The sequence below is a fragment of the Gymnoscopelus microlampas genome (assembly GCF_963454915.1).
Source record: "Gymnoscopelus microlampas genome assembly, chromosome: 4".
Classification (NCBI taxonomy): Eukaryota; Metazoa; Chordata; class Actinopteri; order Myctophiformes; family Myctophidae; genus Gymnoscopelus; species Gymnoscopelus microlampas.
In genome coordinates this window covers 14723721-14745984 of record NC_139941.1, presented here as the reverse complement: position 1 = coordinate 14745984, position 22264 = coordinate 14723721, and the positions used below count along the sequence as shown (strand labels likewise).

The 22264-nt window shown below is 40.3% G+C and overlaps 1 protein-coding gene across 1 annotated transcript; it reads left to right on the top strand.

Annotated features, from left to right (window-relative positions):
• Nucleotides 1-1916: 1916 nt before the first annotated feature.
• ppef2a (protein phosphatase with EF-hand domain 2a) lies at nucleotides 1917-16890 on the top strand (the record flags this gene model as incomplete). Its single annotated transcript, XM_084055394.1, has 16 exons — nucleotides 1917-1968; nucleotides 3604-3731; nucleotides 4075-4129; nucleotides 4217-4392; nucleotides 4684-4798; nucleotides 5049-5095; nucleotides 6838-7004; nucleotides 7461-7497; nucleotides 7940-8089; nucleotides 9174-9539; nucleotides 9845-10030; nucleotides 11080-11222; nucleotides 11957-12063; nucleotides 12952-13121; nucleotides 13533-13620; nucleotides 15586-16890. The coding sequence occupies 16 exons, from the start codon at nucleotides 1917-1919 to the stop codon at nucleotides 15837-15839; spliced, it is 2241 nt and encodes a 746-aa protein (XP_083911520.1). The 3' UTR covers nucleotides 15840-16890.
• Nucleotides 16891-22264: the final 5374 nt, after the last annotated feature.

Below are 22264 nucleotides of genomic sequence, written 5' to 3'. Positions count from 1 at the left end.
GCAATACTTTTGCATTGGGGGCCAGGTCCAAGCTTCTAAACTATCATACTAATGTATAGGCTACATAAATTGAGTAGCCTAGACAATAAGACAGAACACCCCAGTCCTTTGTGCAAATAACATACATCACTGTGATTGCAATTAGCAAACAGAAAATAAGCTCTATATTCTGATAGTAATCATTGCAGTGTTATTGTCTGGTAATAGGGGTCGATTGACTCCCTGTGCATTTTTAGGTCAGGAATCAGGATACCAATTTTATCCAATCAGGAGAGAGAACTCATTCAGGATAAAGGATAAACAAGTGAAATTGGAAGTGGTGACAAATAAATGAGCAGACAATTTTTAAACTGGAACTCTGTAAAATTGAAGCTGATAAATGGGTACTCTTTCCTGATAGGCTGAATTTGGCACCTCAAATGTATTTTCTGTTTACTTAAGAGCTGGAGAGACAGGGAGACGGAGACCCCTGTTACTGAACAACCACTCTATACTCAATGACTATCAGAGTATTCAGCATGAACCTTTTGACAAAACATTTTTTATTTTAGCCAAAAAATATCACTCACCCTACCTTTAACTGTTGTTAGATTTCAATGACACATTTAAGTTCTCATGATAGCCTTGCGAGAAACATGGAGCTTGTCAGTTGGCTGGATTAGCAACAAAAACATTGCACACATAGGAAAAAAAGGAAAGAAAATCACACTGCACAATGTAAGGTGACTTTGTTTAGGTCAAATTGCATCTAATGTTTAGAATAGCTTAGTATAGGTAAAGTAGACAACATCCTTTCTACAACATAATTATGTCAATAATAGCCTTTGTTCAAAATGTGAGTACTCCGGGGGGTTCCTTCAAGCGTGAAGTGAACGGGGGACGGGACCCCATATTCTAGGTTAGGTAAACAGTAGCCCTGAAACATGACGAGTGTCATGTGAACCATGGCTAGGTAAACGGTAAACCTTCATAGTTTTATCGAAAACAAAGACACAACACTAACAACTTAGAAAATAAGCTGTATCTAAAATAAGCAATGTCCAGTGAGGGCCAACTGACCAAAATGGTGCTTAACCTATGTCAATTGTCATCGGTTTTGCCTAGTGCCATTATCCTATATAAAGACAAGACTAGTCGCTTCAAGTCATTAGCCAAACTAATCCACTTGTGGCTCTGTGCCTGTGTTGCACTACACCAAGGACTAAAGACCAAACAAGCTTTAGTAGCCTACACAACAGACCAAAAGGAGAAGCACAAATGAAGCCTGCTAGTTCTGTCATTCAGACAACTGAAGAATGACTGGTCGAAAGACCAGTCACTGGTGGAAGATGAAACAGAACAAATGCGTCATTGAGACGGAACATTGAGCCGAAGAACTTGGGAACGTGTTGACTTGACAGAAAAAGTGACCACGTAAGTACACTTTATCTTATGGATCTTCTAGTTTATGATGACGGCAGTGTTTCCTTTTTATTTTTTTTCCCCTGCGGAGATGTCTGTGTAAATAAGAACCTGACAAATATGTCCTGGAACAGGAAAGTGACAGGAAAGGAGGTGGGATAAATCTGATTGCATTTGTTTTAAGTTGATCTCCCGAATCTTAATGCATTAAGACTTAATGGCATCATGAACACCATGTTCTGTTTGCATTCATCGCTTTATATGGGTATTCTAAAATAAAAAACAAAATGGTTAAATAGTTTTCCTTGTGTAAGCCTTCATATAAATGCAGGTCTCCCTCTCCTGAAGGATTGAGGACAGGGAGGTTAGGAGTCAGCCGACAGATAACAGGATTACAACTTCCGGCCTCCTGTTTTCCTCCTGTACAGGCTGCACCGACATTTTTCCTTGCCTGCGCCGCACGTCCAGAGTTGTACTGATGTGATGTAATGTTTGTGCTTTGACCAGGAACAGCCATGGGATGTGGCGTCTCAAAATCCAAAGAGTTCTTCAAACAAGAAGAAAAAGGTAACATGGACACAGATGCCAAAAAACTAATTCAGAGAGAGGTCTATTGAGTGGCATCTTCATGAATTATATTGCCTGATGACTGCCTGATGACAAAAATCCTAATATCTCCCCCAGCCATGGAGAATTACCCTTTTGGCCAACTGGTTAAGATGTTGGTTCTCCACTCGGGAGGCCCGGGTTTGATTCCCGGGCGTTACATTGGTGGGGGGAGGTCAAAAGGGGGGTGAGTGTAGCAGTAGTGGCTCAGAGCCTCTGCCTGGTGATCAAAAGCCTAATATCTCCGCCAGCCATGGATAATTCCCCTTTAGGCTAGTGGTTAGGATGTTGGTTTTCCACGGGGGAGACCGGGTTTGAATCCCGGGCGTTACACTTTGTGAGAGCCCGTCTCACGATCAGAGAGAGACATCTCCTCTTGAGTCATGACCTACTGTCCAGTATGTTTAGCCTATAACATCTAACCAAAGGTATTTCTTGTTTCTCTCCCCTGTTACATACATCATAGCTCCTGTCCCAGGTAAATGCTCAACTGTCAATTTATCAGTCGACTAGATTATTTTAAACACAATCCATTTTAATATGTCTTGATAACCAAAGATGTATTTACAGTGTTTGAGTGTGGGTTTCATTTAAGAATCTGAGGACTTTGTTTTTCTCCTCTCATCAAATCTGCTGCATTTAGCATGCACATGTAAGCCACACCTCCATACCTTGTTTGTTTTGTTGTTGTCTAGCATGTAGCGTGTAGCAGAGCTCTAGATTGGCTAAAGTCATAATATTCTGGGTCAGGGTATTAGCCCATTTAGACCTGTTCTAACCTATATGTTGTTGTCCTTTCAATCCGGGAGCCACCGCTGTGTCTCATTAGTTTTTTTATTTTGTATTTATTTTTTGAGTAATTATTTGAACGTTTTCAGAGAACTTAGGTTAGGTTTTAGAAGGTGTTTTTCAAATCGGCCTCAGGTCTAAATGGGTTTAGTGAAACAGGACCTATTAGGCTCTGTGCAAAATCGTAGTCCCAGGTTTCCCAAAGGCATACCCATTTCCTGTTTCGGATCATTTTCCCATAGCTTCATTTGACAGAATGTAGCAGAGTAGCTCAGCCTGAAGCCCAAAAGCGTAATATCTCCCCTGGCCAAGGGGGGATTCCCTCTTAGCCTGGTGGTTAAGGTTTAGTGTCCCTTCCCACGCAGAAGATCTAGGTTTGAATCTTGGATACACATTTCTGTGGTTGAAACGAAGCTATGGGAAACTGACCCGGAACAGGAAATGGGTATGCCTCCTTCGGGAAACCCGGGACTTTATAAACAGAGCTTATAGCCTGTGCCAGATAGCTATAGCTTGTTCTTTGTCGTAGGATTTCTTTAAAAATAAATCAAAACAAATCTGTTCATCATAGAAAAATGTATAATTAGTTTAGTGATGAAAAGCAAACTGGAAATACTTGTAGCCATAGATATAGGATACAGAGTAAAAGTATTGAGTGTTTATTTATCAATTTGTTTTACAAGTGTAACCAAATAGACCCGTTTGCCGTTTGGTTACATTTGTACACTCTCTGAGTTAAATTGACACTCAGGATTTGATAACAGTACGTGGGCATAACTACATGTTGTGTGTGCTCTTATGTTGCAGCAATAAAGGCTGCAGTGCTCATCCAGCGGTGGTACCGACAGTATGTAGCGCGCACAGAGGTGAGACGCAGGTACACCTGGCACATCTTCCAGTCTATGGAGTACTCTGGCGAACAGTCACAGATAAAGGTGAGAAAGGCCCCACGCACGCACGCACGCGCGCGCACACACACACACACACACACACAATAGTGACAGTAGATCTCAATGATACTAGAACAGCGATTCCCAACCTCTGGGCCAGGCCCCACTGGTATACAAGTGGGCTAGTAACTAGAATATGGTCTGATTGCCTGTTAGTGTCATGCACCGAAAATAGCAAATCTACAAGCTCACAGCTTGTCGTGTGGTGACGCGTTGTGATCTTGTAGATCTGCTATTTTTGGTGCAGAACACGATATACAGCCAAGTACCGTACAACTTCAGGGTTCATAAGCCATTAACTCAATAACCATCTCTGTTCTTTATGCAGCTGTACAATTTCCTTGGCTACCTTATGGACAATTTCACACCCTCTAGCAATGAACGTAAGAGTTTCCCTTGTTAAAATATCTTTCCTAATTTCGAGCCTGCATTCGTACAGTACCTCTCTGAAACTATTATTGGCCTTCCAGGGAACCTGATCTGTCACATCTTCCGAGAGAACGATGTTTGCCGGGACCCAGAGTGGGAGAGGCACTTCGATTACAAGAACATAGAGGTTCCAGACGTCTACTCGGGGCCCCACCTCGAATTTCCCCTTACCGTGGAACAAGTGACGCAACTTGTTGAGGCCTTCAGGAACAAGAGAGTAGGTGCACCTGCGTGCTTCATGAGTTTACACCGACCAGCATCCAAAATGTGTTGTGGTCGATTGTTTTGAATCATGTTGTGGCAACTACCATTTTAGATGCCACACGTGGTACAAGGTACACAACAGGCCATGACAAAGTATCTGACCAGCAGGTTATTTTTCATATGTCAGTATTATGGTAATAACATGATCACTAAATACCTAAGTATAAATCAGTCTTTTGGTTTTATTCCATCTCTCATTGTCATAGAAATTACTTTGACCCTAACCAAGCCTCTGTCCCAGCAGCAGCTGCACTCTCGCTACGTCCTCCAGATTCTCCTGGAAACATGGAAGGTGCTCCGCATGATGCCAAATATCAGCCGAGTCTTTACGTGCCACACTAAGGAAATCACCATTTGTGGTGAGTTTTGAAGTAAAGGCTGATTAATAATGGGCCGTCCACCACAAACTCTGTAACTATAACTATAAAGATGTGAATGATATAGTTATAGTTATAGTGCTTGGTGTGGGCGGCCCTTAATAATACTGGGGAGTCATACTTTGAATAAAGGTTTGCTGTACACGGCATATTTGACATGAGTAATATAGATGGGTACATAATACTGTCTAGTTGTAGTTGTTTAATTTATTCATGACTTATTTCATTCTAGGTGACTTGCATGGGCAACTGGATGACTTGCTGTTAATATTCTACAAGGTAAATGTAGTAACTGAGTAATAATACTGTAATATGCCTGACTACGCCACCTCCCGCTTGTGGAGGGGGCAGGAGGAACCCCTGAACCTGAAAATGTTCAACACAGTGTAATATAACCACTTTCCCTTAGACAGGAACAATTTACCGGAGGCAGTTTGTGTCAAAATATAACATACTTTATTAAACAATTATGTAATAACATGGATTATTAAAATATCAGGCAATAGTCAATAGGGCAAGGATATAAAGTGACAAGTTATTTTTTTTCTCTTCTAATAAGGAAGGGCGGGTCGGCCCGTACACACAATACTAACAGGGTACTATTGGGGGAAAGCGAAGGGGACAGGCCTGGCACCAAACTCATGCAATATAAAATATAAAAGTCAATACAAAAACATGCAGTGTCACGATTTTACATACACACCAATAAAACCCAAAGGTCCCACAGTGCAGTCCCAAGAGAGGAATGGAAGGCGTGTGTAACAGGGCGGACCCGGCCTTGAACACGGTTACTGTAACATAAGAAGAAGAGAGAAACAATTAAAACAATGTCACTATAAATGCAAATCTAAAACTACTGCCTAACTACTGTACCTCAAATGAATGAACTCAAATAAACAAATCAAAATCAAATCAAAATAACAGTGGAAAACAGTGGCTGGACTGGTCCCTTTAAGGAAACAGACAAAACACATTAGTTGCCAGCCCTAGTATTTGAACATAATGCAAACACTGTATTCAAATCTTTAAAAAGAACAGCATAAACCTACTTTGCTTTGCAGTGAATGGACACACATGCAGCACAATGCAGGGACAAGGGCAGGGGACAATTCCAGCACCACGGCTACAAGAAGAAGACAGTGATGTTACAAAACTAAAAATACATTAAAATGCACAAAGAGGCAACACATAAAATCAATACAGCTGTACCAGTATCTCCAGGTCTCTAGACACCGCACAGCAGCTCACTGGTGGTCACTTCGTTTGTAAACGGAAATAAAATAATAAATACATTTGAATAGAATAAAACATAACAATGTAGATACAAATTAAAGTGCTATAGGCATGGTAGCATCCATGTGCTCAAACAGTAGGCGAACAAACAAAGTAGTAGCATGTGCTCAAACAAACAATAGGCTAGCAGTAGCATTAGCTGCAACAAACAAAAGGGTAGCCTTACAAATGTTATAATATGCTACACAAAGATGAGCTTTGGCGTACCATGTGTTCTCCTTCACCCTTGCTGAGAGGGGAAACACCATCCTCTGCAGCAGAGTCAAATGCCTCTCTACTAGGAAGAACTAGACTTTTATACTTCCTGGTCATGTGACCAGGTCAGGTGCAGTGGGTGCACCAGTCACCTAGATTCCCACATAAATATATTATAATCTTTTAAGTGGAACTTTATGAAATGTAAAGTACCTCTAATGTCTAATTGTTTTATGTATCATTTGTAAGGCATACATTTTTGGTCAGCCCTAAAGGAAATCATAAAAAACATGTAAGAAAAAAGAATAGCCTGCTTTGCTCTGATACAAAACATACATACAGTAGGACTATTTAGCAATAACATCCTATAATTCTTTCAAAAGCTCTGCAAATTGGCGCTCAGGTGGCGCAGGGGTAAAGTTCCTGCCCACCACTGCGGAGACTATAGGTTTGAATCCTCTGTGGTGCCTCCTCACTGTCAGGTTGACAGTTTCAGACATTTAATACTGCCCTGCCTGTGTTGTCTACTTTAGAATGGCATGCCATCCCTGGAGAAGCCGTATATATTTAACGGGGACTTTGTGGACAGAGGCAAAGACTCCATAGAGATCCTTCTCATTCTCTTCTCGTTCCTGATACTGTATCCTCATGAAGTGCAACTCAACCGAGGAAACCATGAAGACCATATGGTCAACCTGAGGTAAGATGGCCTGTACAGCCCATATACAAATCAAACCATTTCAAACCAGTATTAGCCACTATGGGATAAAGCTGCATACCATAACCCTTTAGAGAATAATACATTTTGACCAATCTGTATGGTACTGTACATGTACAACTGCATTGGTTGTACTGTACTTGATTGACCTGCTCTTCTATTGAGTGATGTATATCCTGTGGTCAGGTAGGACCACTACTCTATCTATCTACAAGTTCACAGCGCTTATAGATCAGCTATGTTTGAAAAAGGTTTGAACATTTAAACAAAATTTAGCCTATAAGTTCAAATTTGTGAAGTTCCCTGGACCTCTTTGTGCAGTCCCTGTTACCTTTCATGCTATCTCACTGCACAAATAAGAAAACATTCATCTTCGTCTTCTTGCCATTTCAGTCATTCCAGTTTTCTTTTCTTTTTGTTTTATGTACTCTGCTTTAGGTATGGCTTCACTAAGGAGGTGTTGAGTAAATACAGGGTAAGTTTCTATCACATGGATGAAGGTTGAAATCATAAGGTCCTTATCCTGCTTATGAAACTCATGCACAGTGGCAAACTCTATCCTTGCTGCCGACATAGGAATCACAAACTATAAACTGCACGAGTCAACATCGCCTACCTAGTATTTGAAACTGCAATCCATATTTTTTTTTAGTAAATAAAACATTATGTCTCACCGTCACCCTCTCTCCCTATCTCTCTATCTCTCTATCTCTCTGTCTTGCTCTCTCTCTGCACCTGTCTGTCTGTCTGTCTGTCTGTCTGTCTGTCTGTCTGTCTGTCTGTCTGTCTGTCTGTCTGTCTGTCTGTCTGTCTCTCTCTCTCTCTCTCTCTCTCTCTCTCTCTCTCTCTCTCTCTCTCTCTCTCTCTCTCTCTCTCTCTCTCTCTCTCTCTCTCTCTCTCTCTCTCTCTCCCTGCAGATGCATGGCAAACGCATCTTGAAGTTGTTACAGAAGATCTTCAGCTGGTTGCCCTTAGCGACAATCATTGACCAAAAGGTGGTGGTTCTTCATGGAGGAATTTCAGACACCACAGACCTCAATGTCATCGCAAGACTGGACAGACAGAGAGTAAGGACCCTTATATAGATATTGAAAAGAGAGATAGTGCATGCACATCCTATTCAGTGTCCAGGTGCTGGAAAAACGGCAGATCAACAATAAAAAAAGAATGAAGTCCGTACAAGGGTTTTCTGCTACATGTGTTTATAGCTGTTCGTTCGACAGGAATTTAATTGCTGATGAAGATCTTTTGATCGAAACGTTGAACGAACGGCTATAAACAAGTGGATCTGAGAACCAGTGTGTGAACTTGTAATTTTTTATTGCACATAGTATATTAGATATTGAAGCATGAATTTGTATTGCACTATTACTTGGCACAGATTGTGATGTTGTACTGTACGTTAGAGTATACAGTATCAATATCTCATTCTCTTCAAGTTCCAGGTCAATGTTAGTTGAAAAAGCATGAATTCACGGCCTTTATCACGTTCACATGACATTTTTAAACACCTGTTAGGTGGTCTAAGTGATATTTATGTTAAATTTACGTTAAATAGCTCTGTATTCCAATAGTATCATTCATTGCTGTTTGTTCAGTAACAGGGGTTTCCCTGTCTCTCCGGCCCTTAAGTAAAATGAAAGAGAAATGCTCAGGCTGGGATACCAATTTTATCCAATCAGGAGAGAACTCATACAGGATGCAGGATAGTCAAAAGTAATTGGAAGTGATGAAACAACAGCTGTGGACTAAAAGACATTTCACAGCTCATTATTATAGCAATCATATTGTGTCACTACATTCTTTAAATTGTGCTTAGTCCCTGCTGTAGCAGTGGAGACATGTTTTTATTCTCTAGTTGATTGATTCAGTTCCGTTGAAGCAGTCCAGGCACCGAGATATTGACATGGATATGGACATGACGTGCCCAGAATAGGGACGCCCTATTCTGGCCCTTAAGCCCTATTTTGTACTTCATTGTATGACAGTGTTGCATGACGAAAATACCTCACAATGTTTGGCATCGTGAAAATGTTTGAACATTTTCGAGAATGTTTAAAAGTTTGGAAATCGTATAAAATAGGGGTGGAAGTGGTTTAAGGTGTGAGATAATAAACAACCGTCCTGCTCTCTGCTGTTCTCACCTGCCAGTACGTCTCCTGTCTGAGGCCTCCGAAGAAGAGGTACCAGAGCATGGCCGGCCTCTCTGTGGACTCTGACGGAACAGACGACGCGGACGCGTGGTCTGCCGACAAGATGTCCGCCCGGCGGGCGTCCCTCAACCCCAAACCCCTGGGAGGAGCCCGCGACAGCTTCCATAACCGATCACTCCAGGACTTGTCCCCACGCGTCCAAAAGCTGACCGTGGAGGAGGAACTGGAGGTTCGCCGGCGGCAGGCCGGCCTTAAAACGCCCGGTTTCAGCCAGTCGCAGGAGCAGCTGAACCCCTCCCTCTCCTTGGACCCTTCCCTTGAGTCCACGGACATATGTGACAGCACCACGGACGAGTGGAAACAGGTGACTGGATGTACTTTTAGATAAAATTAAATAAAAACATCGTACATACTGAGCCATTTTCATCACATTAACCTGGTTACAGTCTACAGCAGCATTTAGGGCAAAATATGTTCTGCAGTTTGCAAGGGCATACATTTTTAAATGTATATATGGACAACATCCTGAGTGTTGAATTAACACTTGTTAAATTAACACTTATTGTGTACACAAAACAAAAACATCATCAGAGTAGGTTGTTCGATTCCCAGAATATGGACAGCATAACTCAAATGGAACCTCGTCCATGTCATCCTGTGTGCCACCAGATCCTGGACCTGCTGTGGAGCGACCCCATGAGCCAGGACGGCTGTATGCCCAACGAGGTGAGGGGCGGTGGCTGCTACTGGGGCCCTGACGTCACCGAGGACTTCCTCAGCCGACACAACCTCCAGTTCATCATCCGCTCCCACGAGTGTAAACAGGAGGGCTATGAGTTCTGCCACAACCGCAAGGTGAGTACACAGAGAGAGAGAGAGAGAGAGAGAGAGAGAGAGAGAGAGAGAGAGAGAGAGAGAGAGAGAGAGAGAGAGAGAGAGAGAGAGAGAGAGAGAGAGAGAGAGAGAGAGAGAGAGAGAGAGAGAGAGAGAGAGAGAGAGAGAACCGCGCTGTGGTTCCCAAACAATGGGTGGGGCCAGTTTTGGTTTTTATGGGTCACAAGAAGTAAAAATCCAGTTTTTTCTTTTCTTCCAAAAGATAAAAAAGGTTTTCAAAACATTTGTCATGATGCAACGTATTGTGAGCTTGTAGATCTGCTATTTACACTGTTATTGAAATAAGACTTAAGTGAATCATTCATAGTGTTTTTTTTTTTATGTTTGGGTCCCAGGGAGACACCAAAATTCTCTATTGGGTCGACCGCTGTTCTGCGATGTGCACAGGATTCTTTGATGTGAATGTGGGTCCTGTTCATGTCCATGTACTGTAGGATGATGGTGGTAGTATCTATACTTGGCAATAGAGTGGTGTACACCTTGTAAAGTAGAAAAGTACAAGTACTTCATTACAGTACTTAAGTAATCTTTGGGAGGATCTATACTTTATTTGCGTTTTTTATATTCACCACCACTTTCACTTTAACTTTACTACATTTTAAAAAACAAAGAAGGATACTGACTGTATAACAATGGACATCTCATTACTAAGTAACTACAAAAGCATGAAACTCACCTGGTACTTTTACTTTTGATACTTAAGGACATTTTAACACCAGATACTTTTGATACTTGTATAGTGTATTTAGTTGAACTACTACACATTATTTTCTTAAGGGTTTAAGGATTTCATACGCAGGTGTGGTTTTAAAGTACTTTATCCAACCCTTATGATTTCCATGATTGATCAATATATAATGTGTGGTCTGTAACCATTTAAAAGACACAAAAGAAAATGACACTGGTCTGGGTCTGTATGAAACTATTTTGTCCCAAATGCACTCCCTGAGTAACCTGTTACAACATGTCAGTGTCAAAGTCATGTGTTTTTTTTTCTTCTTTTCTTTCAGGTCGTTACCTTGTTTTCTGCATCCAACTACTATGAAGAGGGGAGTAACAGGGGGGCCTATCTCAGAATTGGGCCAGACCTTTTGCCACATGTGGTCCAGTATCAGGCTAGCAGTATGACCAGAGAGCTCACTGTCAGACAAAGGTAAACTGGAACAACACTTTTTAATTGTTATATATATTGTCGCTGTCTGGCAGAAACCAGCTTTTTTTTCATAAATCAGTGCTAATGAACACCCTTTACATCTGTGTGTTGGTTAAAAAAATATTGAACCGATGAAAAGTATTAAAAAGAGCTTCTGACAAAACCAACTAACTCCATTGGATCCTCAAACTGTCTGCTAAACCAGCTAAGTCCACCAAAGGGGGGTGGAGTTAGCTGGTTTTGCTGACTCCAGGCTCCACCCCCTTTTGACCTCCAACCTCATTGTGAACTTGGAGGTCCATTCCGCTGTTCTTAACAATGATGGACAAAACCTCCTAACTTTTTTTTTATTACCTGAAAAATGTAAACAGCACGGAACACACGTGTGCTAAAAGGATATCACATAAAAGTCCTGGGGACTTGTTTCCATTGTGGTCCTATGACACTAATGCTCACTTTATACTCTGCATTTGGCAGACACTCTTTCATCCAGAGCGACTTACTAATGTGAAATCAGAATAAGCAGAGCATGTCAACAAACAACAGGGTAAATACTAGTCACATAGTGCAAAGAGAACAATGTACTGCCTCAGAGAAACTAGGATACCAGGTAAACATCAGGCATAGCATCTGTCTAAACAACATGCTATCTAAATAACATTCTTGACATTTGTGGTCTAGAAAAAACTAATCAGAATAACACAAACATGTGAACATGTGGTTCTTTTCTACAGTGTGGGGCGAACAGAGCACTCAGCCCTCAGTGGCCTGCGGGAGCAGCTGTTTGCGCACAAGTCCGACCTCATCGGTGCCTTCCAAAAGTCAGACAAAGAGAACACAGGTGTGTCGTGTGCATTTCACCTTCACATTCAGTCTCCAGCAGATCGTATTTTACTTTGTTTTATTTCTCAGCCACACCTCCCCGATTTGATTCCTTTAAGGACAAAGTCTAGGGGGCAAGTAATGTGAGCGCACTCCTCTTTTGTACTTTAATGATTTGGTAATCCCAGCAAAAACCTTTGGATCCTACTTTTGTCTCAGTAGTACAGAAACGCATCGACAGTTTCATGTGAAACTTTAGTCTCGAGACGCTTTCTAATTGAGCACTTTGACCCTGGTGTCCCTATTTTGGGCAACTGTTCAAAAGTTTGCTCCTCAGAGGCGAGCCGTCTAGAAGAGGGTCTACTCTGTCTGTGTGTGTGTGTGTGTGTGTGTGTGTGTGTGTGTGTGTGTGTGTGTGTGTGTGTGTGTGTGCGTGCGTGCGTGCGTGCGTGCGTGCGTGCGTGCGTGCCTGCGTGCGTGCGTGCGTGCGTGCGCGCGCGTGTGCGTGTGTCTGATTGTCTGGAGCTAATCAGTCTTGCAAACCGCTGGACTGATCATCGCCACCACATTGTGCACACTGCCAATAGGTCACAGAATGACTTACCTCCACTTTTTGTTTGTCCACATACATGTATGTTTTATACTTATATACTATAATATTTCACTTTAATTTTAATAATGGAAGCCATGGGGCTCTGATCAGGCTGAATCCTTACCCCATAATTTGGAGTCATACATCATTGACAACTGACGTCATAGATGACTGACGCCACAGGCTGGCCACAAATCCAAGATCCACATCGGAGCCACGCCGTTCCCACGTGGATCCCGAAATCCTCCTGATTCGATCTTTTTAATTTATTTATCTTATCTTATCTCCCTGTCAATCCCTTCCCCTGCACATTAGGCCAGGTGTCTCTGAACGACTGGGCGTCTGCGGTGGAAAGTGTGATGCACTTGGGCCTGCCCTGGAGAATGCTGCGTACTCAGCTAGTCTCCACCGGCAAGACCAGCGATGGCATGCTGAACTACAACCGGTGGTTCGATGAACTGGCTATCAAAGAACCAGGCACAGATGTAATGACAAATCAATACCTAACTATGTGTACATAGTTACTGGATATATGTTATGTCTATAGAAATGTTATTGTTGTTTTCTTTTGTTGTATTTACCAAGGAGAGTACATGGGCACATTTACGTACATTTATGTTATTAACCACTTTAACCCTGGCATCCCTATTTTTGGGGGGCATGTCGTTATATAAAGTAGCTGATTCAAGCTCACAATGATGATGTGATGCAACAAGTTATGATCTTGTAGATCAGCTAGCCTATTTTAGAACAATGATTCATAATTATACAGTATACTGTAAATGCCGTATACTGCACATTTTATGCAGATAAATTGTGAAAATCTTTGAAAATGTTTTGATGGTTAAAATCCTCTTTGTTCTGTCTGGTGATGTTCCTTATGTTGTCCCATTCAGCACATCGAAAACAGTTTGCTGGAGACCTTGTACAAACACCGGTCCACCCTGGAGACCATATTCAGAGTAGTGGACAAGGACAACTCAGGTAAAACATCTTACCAAAAACACGTTATAGTACAGGTTTATTTCTCTTTTTTGTTTGGATACCAGTCTCTCAAGCAGACAACACAATCTTCGAATGCTACAGGGAGTCTGTACCTCCGCCTTGCAAATGTTGGGACAGAAAGCAGTCATTTGTTTGTCATTACGATTCCCAAAAATATACTTTATATTTTAAACACATTTTTGAATTTCTGCCAAGCAGCAAGCTAGAATGCAAAGTGAAACGGAAGTGGGAGGGAGGCAGGACATCTGCTTTATTTACGACTTTCTATTTTCTCCAAATTTTCAGCGCTTCCGATGTAGCATTTGAAAATTCTGTGAGCCAACATGTCTGTCTTGAAAGACTAGATACCAGCGAACTGATTCCCTTTGTTTCCATTAGTATCGCAAAAGAAAATGCTACCAAGCTTCCAGTGGACATTTCTCAGTAACTACAGTACACCTGAGCACACCTGAGACAAATTGTTGTGGATGTCGTTTCTAAATGGCTCACATTTGAAAGCGGCATCCAACACTTTGACTCAGGATGTACAAACAAAACCAAACTATTTCCTTTTAAACAAGCTTCTTCTTTGGTAAACAACCTTTGCGAGGCTGTTAATTGAGAGATGAGCCTCACACAGTTTTGTAAAGTAACTAAGTACATTTACTCAAGTATGTATGAGTACAATTTTGAGGTATTCTTTACTTTACTGGAGTATTTCCAATTTGCAGTACTTTTACTTCTATTCCACTACATCTCAGAGGCAAATATTATGCTTTTACTCCACTACAATAATTTGAAAACTTTAGTTACTAGTTACTTTGTAGATTTAGATTATTATTATAAAAGATACATTACCCACTTCAGCCATATATACATTTCAGCCATTTGAAAATAGTCGATCTACAAGCTCACAATGCATCGCGACGCAACGCATTGTGAGCTTGTAGATCGGCTATTTTCAAAAGATGTTTATACATTATATACATTTGAAAACTTGTGAAATGGGACATTCTACATAATAAGTCTACTTTTGTACTTTAAATACATTTTGATACCAATACCTTTGTACTTTTTACTCAAGTAAATTCTGAATTTCTGACTTTTACTTGTAACCGAGTATTTCTACATTGCAGTATTGATACTTTTACTTAAGTGAAAAAAATAGTATAGTACCACCACTGGCCTCACATATAGGTATGTTGTGACCAACTTGCTACAGTATACGTCTGCTGTGAAAATGGAGCTCATGATGACGCAGTTAATCCACCTGTAAGAATGCCAGCTGGTGGGCTTGCTGACTCGCCCAAGATAAGAGAGAGATTAACCCACTGATCTACTAAGCCCCCCCTTGCCTCCCATCCCTCCTCCGCATTCTTTTAACACTCACCCCCCACTCATCCCCATCCACCTTGCATGTCCAAACCCATTACTTTTCAGGAAACCTGTGTTGCAGTGGATCCAATGTAGTTATTATTTAGTCACAGGCTCTTCTTAACTTTTCATTGGTTGAATGTGTATACAACCCAAAGACAGACATAACCACTTTAAACCTGCTGTCTGGGCATGTCATTATGGATGAAAACGTTCAGAAATCTCAAAAATAGCATCTTATCACAGTGCGTGAGCCTGTAGATTGTCTGTTTTCACTACTTTTGCGCGGCACTGTCATATGACAAAAGTAGGGCATCATTTTATGGGGGGTGAGGGGGGCAGTTCAGAATCAGCTTTATTGTCACCTTTTTCTATCCTGCAACAAGGTTTCTGTCTGACAGTGACAAATTGTGCTCCCTCCTCTCTTCTCTATCCTTCTTTTCACTTCACCGACCCTCCTGTCTTTTCTATGCATTCCCCGTCCCCAACATCCTTTTATTATAGTTCTCTCTCTCCCTCTGCCAGTGCTTTATCACCATGGAGGTTGAAGGATTTCCTATAACCTTTTCTTGTCTCCCTCCCTCTAACAAGGCTTCATCAGCATGGAGGACTTCCGGCAGACGTGGAAGCTGCTGAGTGTCTACCTGAAGATGCAGATCACGGACAAGGCCATCTCGGACCTGGCCGTCTCCATCGACAGCAACCGCGACGGCAGGATCGACATCGACGAGTTCATGGAGGCCTTCCGCCTCACGGACAAGAAGAGCCGAATGGAGCGCGGCCGCAGCATGTTCATGGGCACCGCCCAGGACCTGACCCTTCTGGAGGGGGATCCGAACATATGATTTTAGTGACGCCGCCCGAGAGAGGCCGCGTGGACAACCAGGAACGTAATCCCACTCATCAGATAGATTACGGAGGAGGGAGAGGGCTGCCAAGTAGCCGAAGCAAGCCGCTTGAGTGACGCACGTTCAGATGTAGACGCCGTTACCTGACTGCCGAGCAGATTGGACGGGATTATGAAAGATCAGGGTTCACCGGGGATGGAAAGAGAGTACTCGGTTCACACCGGTGCAGGGCCAACCCTCCTTGATTTGGTATCAAACTCCCAAAATTCACCAGAACACAGGAAATTACATTTCGAGACTTTATACTCTCAGAGGAAAATATTGTACTTTTTACTCCACTGCAATTATTTGACAACTTTAGTTACAAGTTACATTGTAGATTTAGATTGTCATTACAAAACATACATTAACCAATTAGGCCACACTTTATACTTTTCAAAAATAGCCGATCTACAAGCTCACAATGTGTCGTGGCACGTTAGTGAGTTTGTAGATCGGCTATTTTGAAAAAGGTATACAAATTTTGAAAAACATTATAAAGTCATTCATAGTGACTACGTTTACTTTTGGTACTTAAGTATATTTTGATGCCAATACTTTTGTAGTTTTACTCTAATTTTATTTTACTAATTTTGAATACTTTTACCTTTTACTTGTAACAGAGTATTTCTACACTGTGGTATTGCATGCTACTTTTACTTTCTGTGAGTGAAAAATATGAGTAGTTCTACCACCGCTGGTTGAACATTTTCACTGAGAGACATTTAGAAAACTGTTAACAGTTTTTCTAGTAAGGTAGGAGGAGAGTCGTTACTCTTGAAACTGCCGCAGTTGTTTATATTTCAGTGTACGAAGGAAGTGAACTGATTGTAAATGTTGATGGTGCCTTAGTAGTGATAGGATTTAGGGCGGTCGTTCGTGAAACTCATACTAATGTTCCTGTACATACAGTATATGACTCAGCCTATAGTTGAGCCAGACCGATGATATCAACCGATATTTGCTCATTGCAGATATATATCGGTATTGACGTAAGAATTTGATAACACTCAATGAATCCTGTGTCTATAATGCATTATAAACATTCTAACAATGCATTATAATCAATCTATGAGAGTGTTTTGATGTCATTGTAAGTACAAAATTGTTCAATAAATATATCGTTAAAAACAAAACAAAAATCTGTTGTATAATTAGAGTTATAAGCACCATAAATATTCCTAATCCTTTACAACAAAAGTCAGTGTTTCTCAACCTTTTTTGGGCCAGTGTCCAGTGTCCAGTATCCAATATCCAGGTCCCTTACGGCCCCGCAAAACCAATTCAAATGTAAGCTTTATTTTTTATTGTGTATTGTGTTGCTTATATAATTTAGGAAACATACATTTCCAAATATCAGATTTGACATTAAACGGGACTGTTAGTATGTGATTATTTTATAATTGTTAGCCTTTAGCCTACTTCCCAGGGAGAGAAAAGAAAGCCTGTCACGATTATAAGTAGAATTGTAAATGGATATGGATATGGATGTCAGGCCATGTCACATCGAGCCCCTCTCACAGCACTGAATGGCAGGGCTGTCATGGCCCTGTCACCGGCCCTGTGATATTACCATGGTAACATGTTACCAGCCTTGTCACAGGGGTGTCAGGTCCTGCTGTTACAGGACCTGAAATCCAGGCCCTATCATGGCCAATATCATGGTCAGTATCATGGTCAGTATCATGTTAGTATCATAGTCTGCCCACGATACTGACAATAATACTGATATCATACTGACCATGATACTGACCAAGATGCTGACGATGATACTGACCACGATACTGACCATGATACTGGCCATGATAGGGCCTAGCTTTTCAGCACCATAGATGACAGGGAAGCACCATAGGAAGCACCATAGATGACATCTAACCACCATATGATGCACCATAGTGCCATAGTGGGGCGGCCATAGCTGAGTGGTTAGTGAGCCCGCCTAGGGAGCCAGAGGCCCTGGTTGCCCCAGGTTCGATTCCAGGCCACGCCAGCATATGTGTCGATGAAATGAAATTTGTCCCTGAGCAAGACTCTTAACCCCTAATTGCTCACAGGTTCTCATTGGAAACAAGACCGCAAGGACTTTCATGAACGACCTGTTAAAAGGAATTATCCTTTATAGTAGACAGGGAAGCACCATAGTCAGGGAAGCACCATAGTAGACAGGGAAGCACCATAGAAGATAGAGAAGCACCATAGGAGGAGATGAATCAGGGGTTTATAAACCGAAGATTTAGGGTTCAAAGCTCCTAAAGAATATTTTCACTGTCCATCTCAATTCCAAAAGGTGGGTTAAGTATTACGTTTTCAGTTGTGTCTTTACATACCAGTGTGGCTCAAGACATAAATCCAGGGTTTATAAACCAAAGGTTCTAGGTTCAAAATATAAACAAAACTAAAAAACAACTAAAACAAAACAACTTAAACAACTAAAAGAGCTATAAAATCAAACTAATAGTGTAAAACAACAGAGAGCCTGCATGTTCTCAATCAACCTAATTACATCCTGCTTGATGAAGTTAACATGTGACTACCACAGAAAATAAAAGTCTTATGATTCAAACCCCTAATCATCAGATGTATGAAGCACCTCCATTTCTCTAGTGCAACCAGGCCTTTCACATCAATGGGATGTTTTAGGGCACATGTGAGGTTGGAGGGGGAGGTGAGAGGTCAAAAGATGAAAATCTTACAGCACACAACACTCTCCCTAACAGAATGACTGGATCTGTACATCCATGTTCAGGGTTCATTATAACACAACTGTATCATGCACTGATTTTAATGCATTATAAACTCATAATGTAATAACAAAATTATTACATATTTCTACTATGAGAATTATAATACACTAGATCCTGGCCAAAAAGTCTACAGGGCACAACTAAGACTAAATCAGCCGTCTGTTGGCACTGAGGCAGTCCCCCAACTCACTGATCAGCCTTCCAGTAAGTCACTCCAGATTGACCACCAAAAAAAGAGATACATGGCCTGATAGGTCATTATAAAATGTTTTATTATTCTATTGTTATGAAGCATTGTGAGTATTTGGGTGTATATAAACATAATTTTACAATGTTCTAAGCATATTATAATGCATTTATTTTTGACATTATCTCTATAGTCACTATAAAATTCACGTTATGAGTATGTATGTGTGCTTATAACTATGATTATAAAGTGTTATAAGGAGATTATAATGCTTCAAAGAAAGTGTTATTGAACTGGTATAGTTTAAGAAGACACTTTGTTGTCAGTTCTCTCCAGCACTACATAAGTGAGCAGCTCATCACAGCTGAGCTGACAGTGGTGCAGAGTGTTGGACTTCACAGCAACCTGTTAAATTGTTTGTAAAATGCATTGCTGGAAAGTCAATAAACAATAGACTCATTCATTTAATTTTCTCTTTTCAATATAAGCTTGACATTTCAATGTTGATGTCAACAGCATGTTAAAGGCGATGTAAAAAAAAAAGAAAGAAAAAAGATACTAAGCATGATACTGATGAGAGTAAAGAAAAGGCCACTCGTAGCAACGATGCAGGATTTAATTAAATGAGAAACCAACGTTTCAACGTCTTCTTCAGGAAAAGCACTGACCATGATCCTGACATGATGCTGACATGATACTGACCATGATACTCACATGATACTGACCATGATACTGACATAATACTTAAAAATCTAGCTAATCTTCCATCATCATCCCCCAAAAAATTGTGTAACTACACAAGAGCACCTCAGCGCAAAGAAGGAAAAAAATAAGAAAAAAAAGTAAACAGAAAACAGAAAAGACTTCTCTCTTCTGATTGGATGAAATGTATTGATAATGATATACCAACTTGAAAATGTATGTTATGTTTACTATTGGAATATAGAGCTATTTATAACTTATTTTTGACAGGAAATATCACTTACACGTCCTTTAACATGCTGCCAAGCAGGTAAATGATCCACTTACACAGTAAAGTCCTAAGTCTTAATTTAACTTTGAGAGTGTATGGAACCTAATGGACCCAAATAGATAAATGAACACTGAGGATTTTACTGTGCACTATAGAGTATAGAATGCTATATTAGTGCTATATGAGTTTACATTAGGCCTATACGGGTATGTTTGGTATGAGAAAAATGTTTATGAATTTTTAATTAGAGAATTTATATGGATCCTTTGTAAACCAAATGTTGTAGGCTATATTGAAGACATGTACATGGATGAACCTAGTGACAGTGAATGATCTACAACTTTTTAAATAATATTTTCCACATTACATTTACATTTGGCGGTCGTACAGAGTTGATTGCGACTGTGAATTCCTATAAATGACATATCCAGATAACACCAGCACTCAAAATGAATGTATACTGTTGCATGGTATGGCAGATGTACTGTAGTATTAGGAGCATGGCAGGTGAGATACCCATTACCACCAGCAGGGAGCATTAACATTCCATTTGTACCACATGAGTGCTCCACTCAACAGATAAGAGAGGTTGTGGGGTTTTCGATTACATTAATTTACAGACTGATTCTAAGAGAGACAAGCCTTTGATATGTCTTTGGCATATCTCTGAGAACCAATTTAGACCAATGGTTTATCCAAAAAACAAACAAACCAGGTCTAATTGGCATTTGAAAAGGCAGCATAGGCCACCTAGTTGGCAATACACAAGGTCATACCCCCTGCAGCGGTCCATTACAATGCATTCAGCCTAATAGTTTTCTTTTCAAACGAAGGAATTCGAAGGGACTGACCAATCCAACATGTTCAATCAGAGCTGCCTGTATCTTGAATGGCTCATTTAGCAGTGGTGTAAAGTAACCTATTAAAGTTAATACCAATACTTTTGTACTTTTACTCCATTACATTTTGAATTCCGAACGTTTACTTGTATCAGAGTATTTTTACATTGCAGTAGGCCTATTGGTATTTTTACATAAAATATTTGAGTACTTTTCCCACCACTGTCATTTAGTGACTGACATGAATGAGAGATACAGGAACAATTATGCACATTCCAGCTCCAGACCCACAGGCGTGTCTTTGAGTGCGATTATTAACCACTTAAGCCCTAGTATAAATGAGTCATAGGCCACTACGTCAGACGACAGTTAGGCCTTCAGGCCTAGCGAAAGTAGCAGAGCTATGCAAAACGTACAAAACATTTTGCTAATGACATGAAGACTAGGAACCCAAGGTTGTTTTTCTCAAATGCATGCGTGCGTGACGTGCCATCAATGTTGGAAAAAGTAGTTTTTACTTAAGTAAAAGTATCAATAGTGCAATGTAGAAGTTACGTTACACTATTACAAGTAAAAGTCCGGAATTCAAAATTGACTTGAGTAAAAAAAAGTACAAAAGTATTGGTAATTTAGTATCAAAATATACTTAAAGTACAAAAGTAAAGTACTCATTATGCAGAATGTCACATTTCACAAGCTTTCAAATGTATAGAAATCTTTTGAAAATAGCAGATCGTCTATTTTCAAATGGCTGAAATGTATATAGGGCTGAAGTGGATAATGTATGTATTGTATTAATAATCAAAATCTACAAAGTAACTAGTAACTTAAGTTTTCAAATAATTGTAGAGGAGTAAAAGTATAATAGTTGCCTCTGACATGTAGTGGAGTAGAAGTAAAAGTAGCCTACTGAAAATTGGAATTACTCCAGTAAAGTAAAAATACCTCAAAATTGTACTTAACTTGAGTAAATGTACTCAGTTACTTTACGCCACTGGCCATGGGATAACCTAGCCTACAGTTAAAAGAAAAACATTCTGTTGTTATCTTGGATGTGAAGTGGACTAATGTATGACAGGTGAATCTATGGCCTTTTCTGTTTTGAAAAGGTTACTCCAAAAACACATTTTTAAAATCTAATTTCCTGGATAAAGACCACAAGGACATTAGTTCAAAACGAATAGTTCAATGTCACTTGATTACACTGCCTGATAACAAAAAAGAACAAAAAACAAAAACAAGCTGAAGGTATTCCAAGTTTAGCCCAAAAGAACACATTACTCCAAAATATTTTAACAGGTGAACTGGCTTCCTGCTGATTTTTAAACATTTAAAACATAACATGTTTTCAAAGATTTCACATGGTATTTTTCCAAATCATCATGGGTATTTTCATTTCTATCAGAAACTTCCTTCAATACGAATACAGCTACAACGTGGCCAATTTAAGAAGCAGGTTTACTGGGGATGCTGGGGATGAATGGAATAAAATCCCAAATGAAATTAAATATGTTCATATTGAGTAGTTTTAAGAAACGTATTCAAAATGTGTCCTATAAGTAAAACATTAGAGTAATGTAATCCCTATAATCTGTGGAATATGTGCTGATTTTATAATGTGCTGAGTTTAATTACTACAC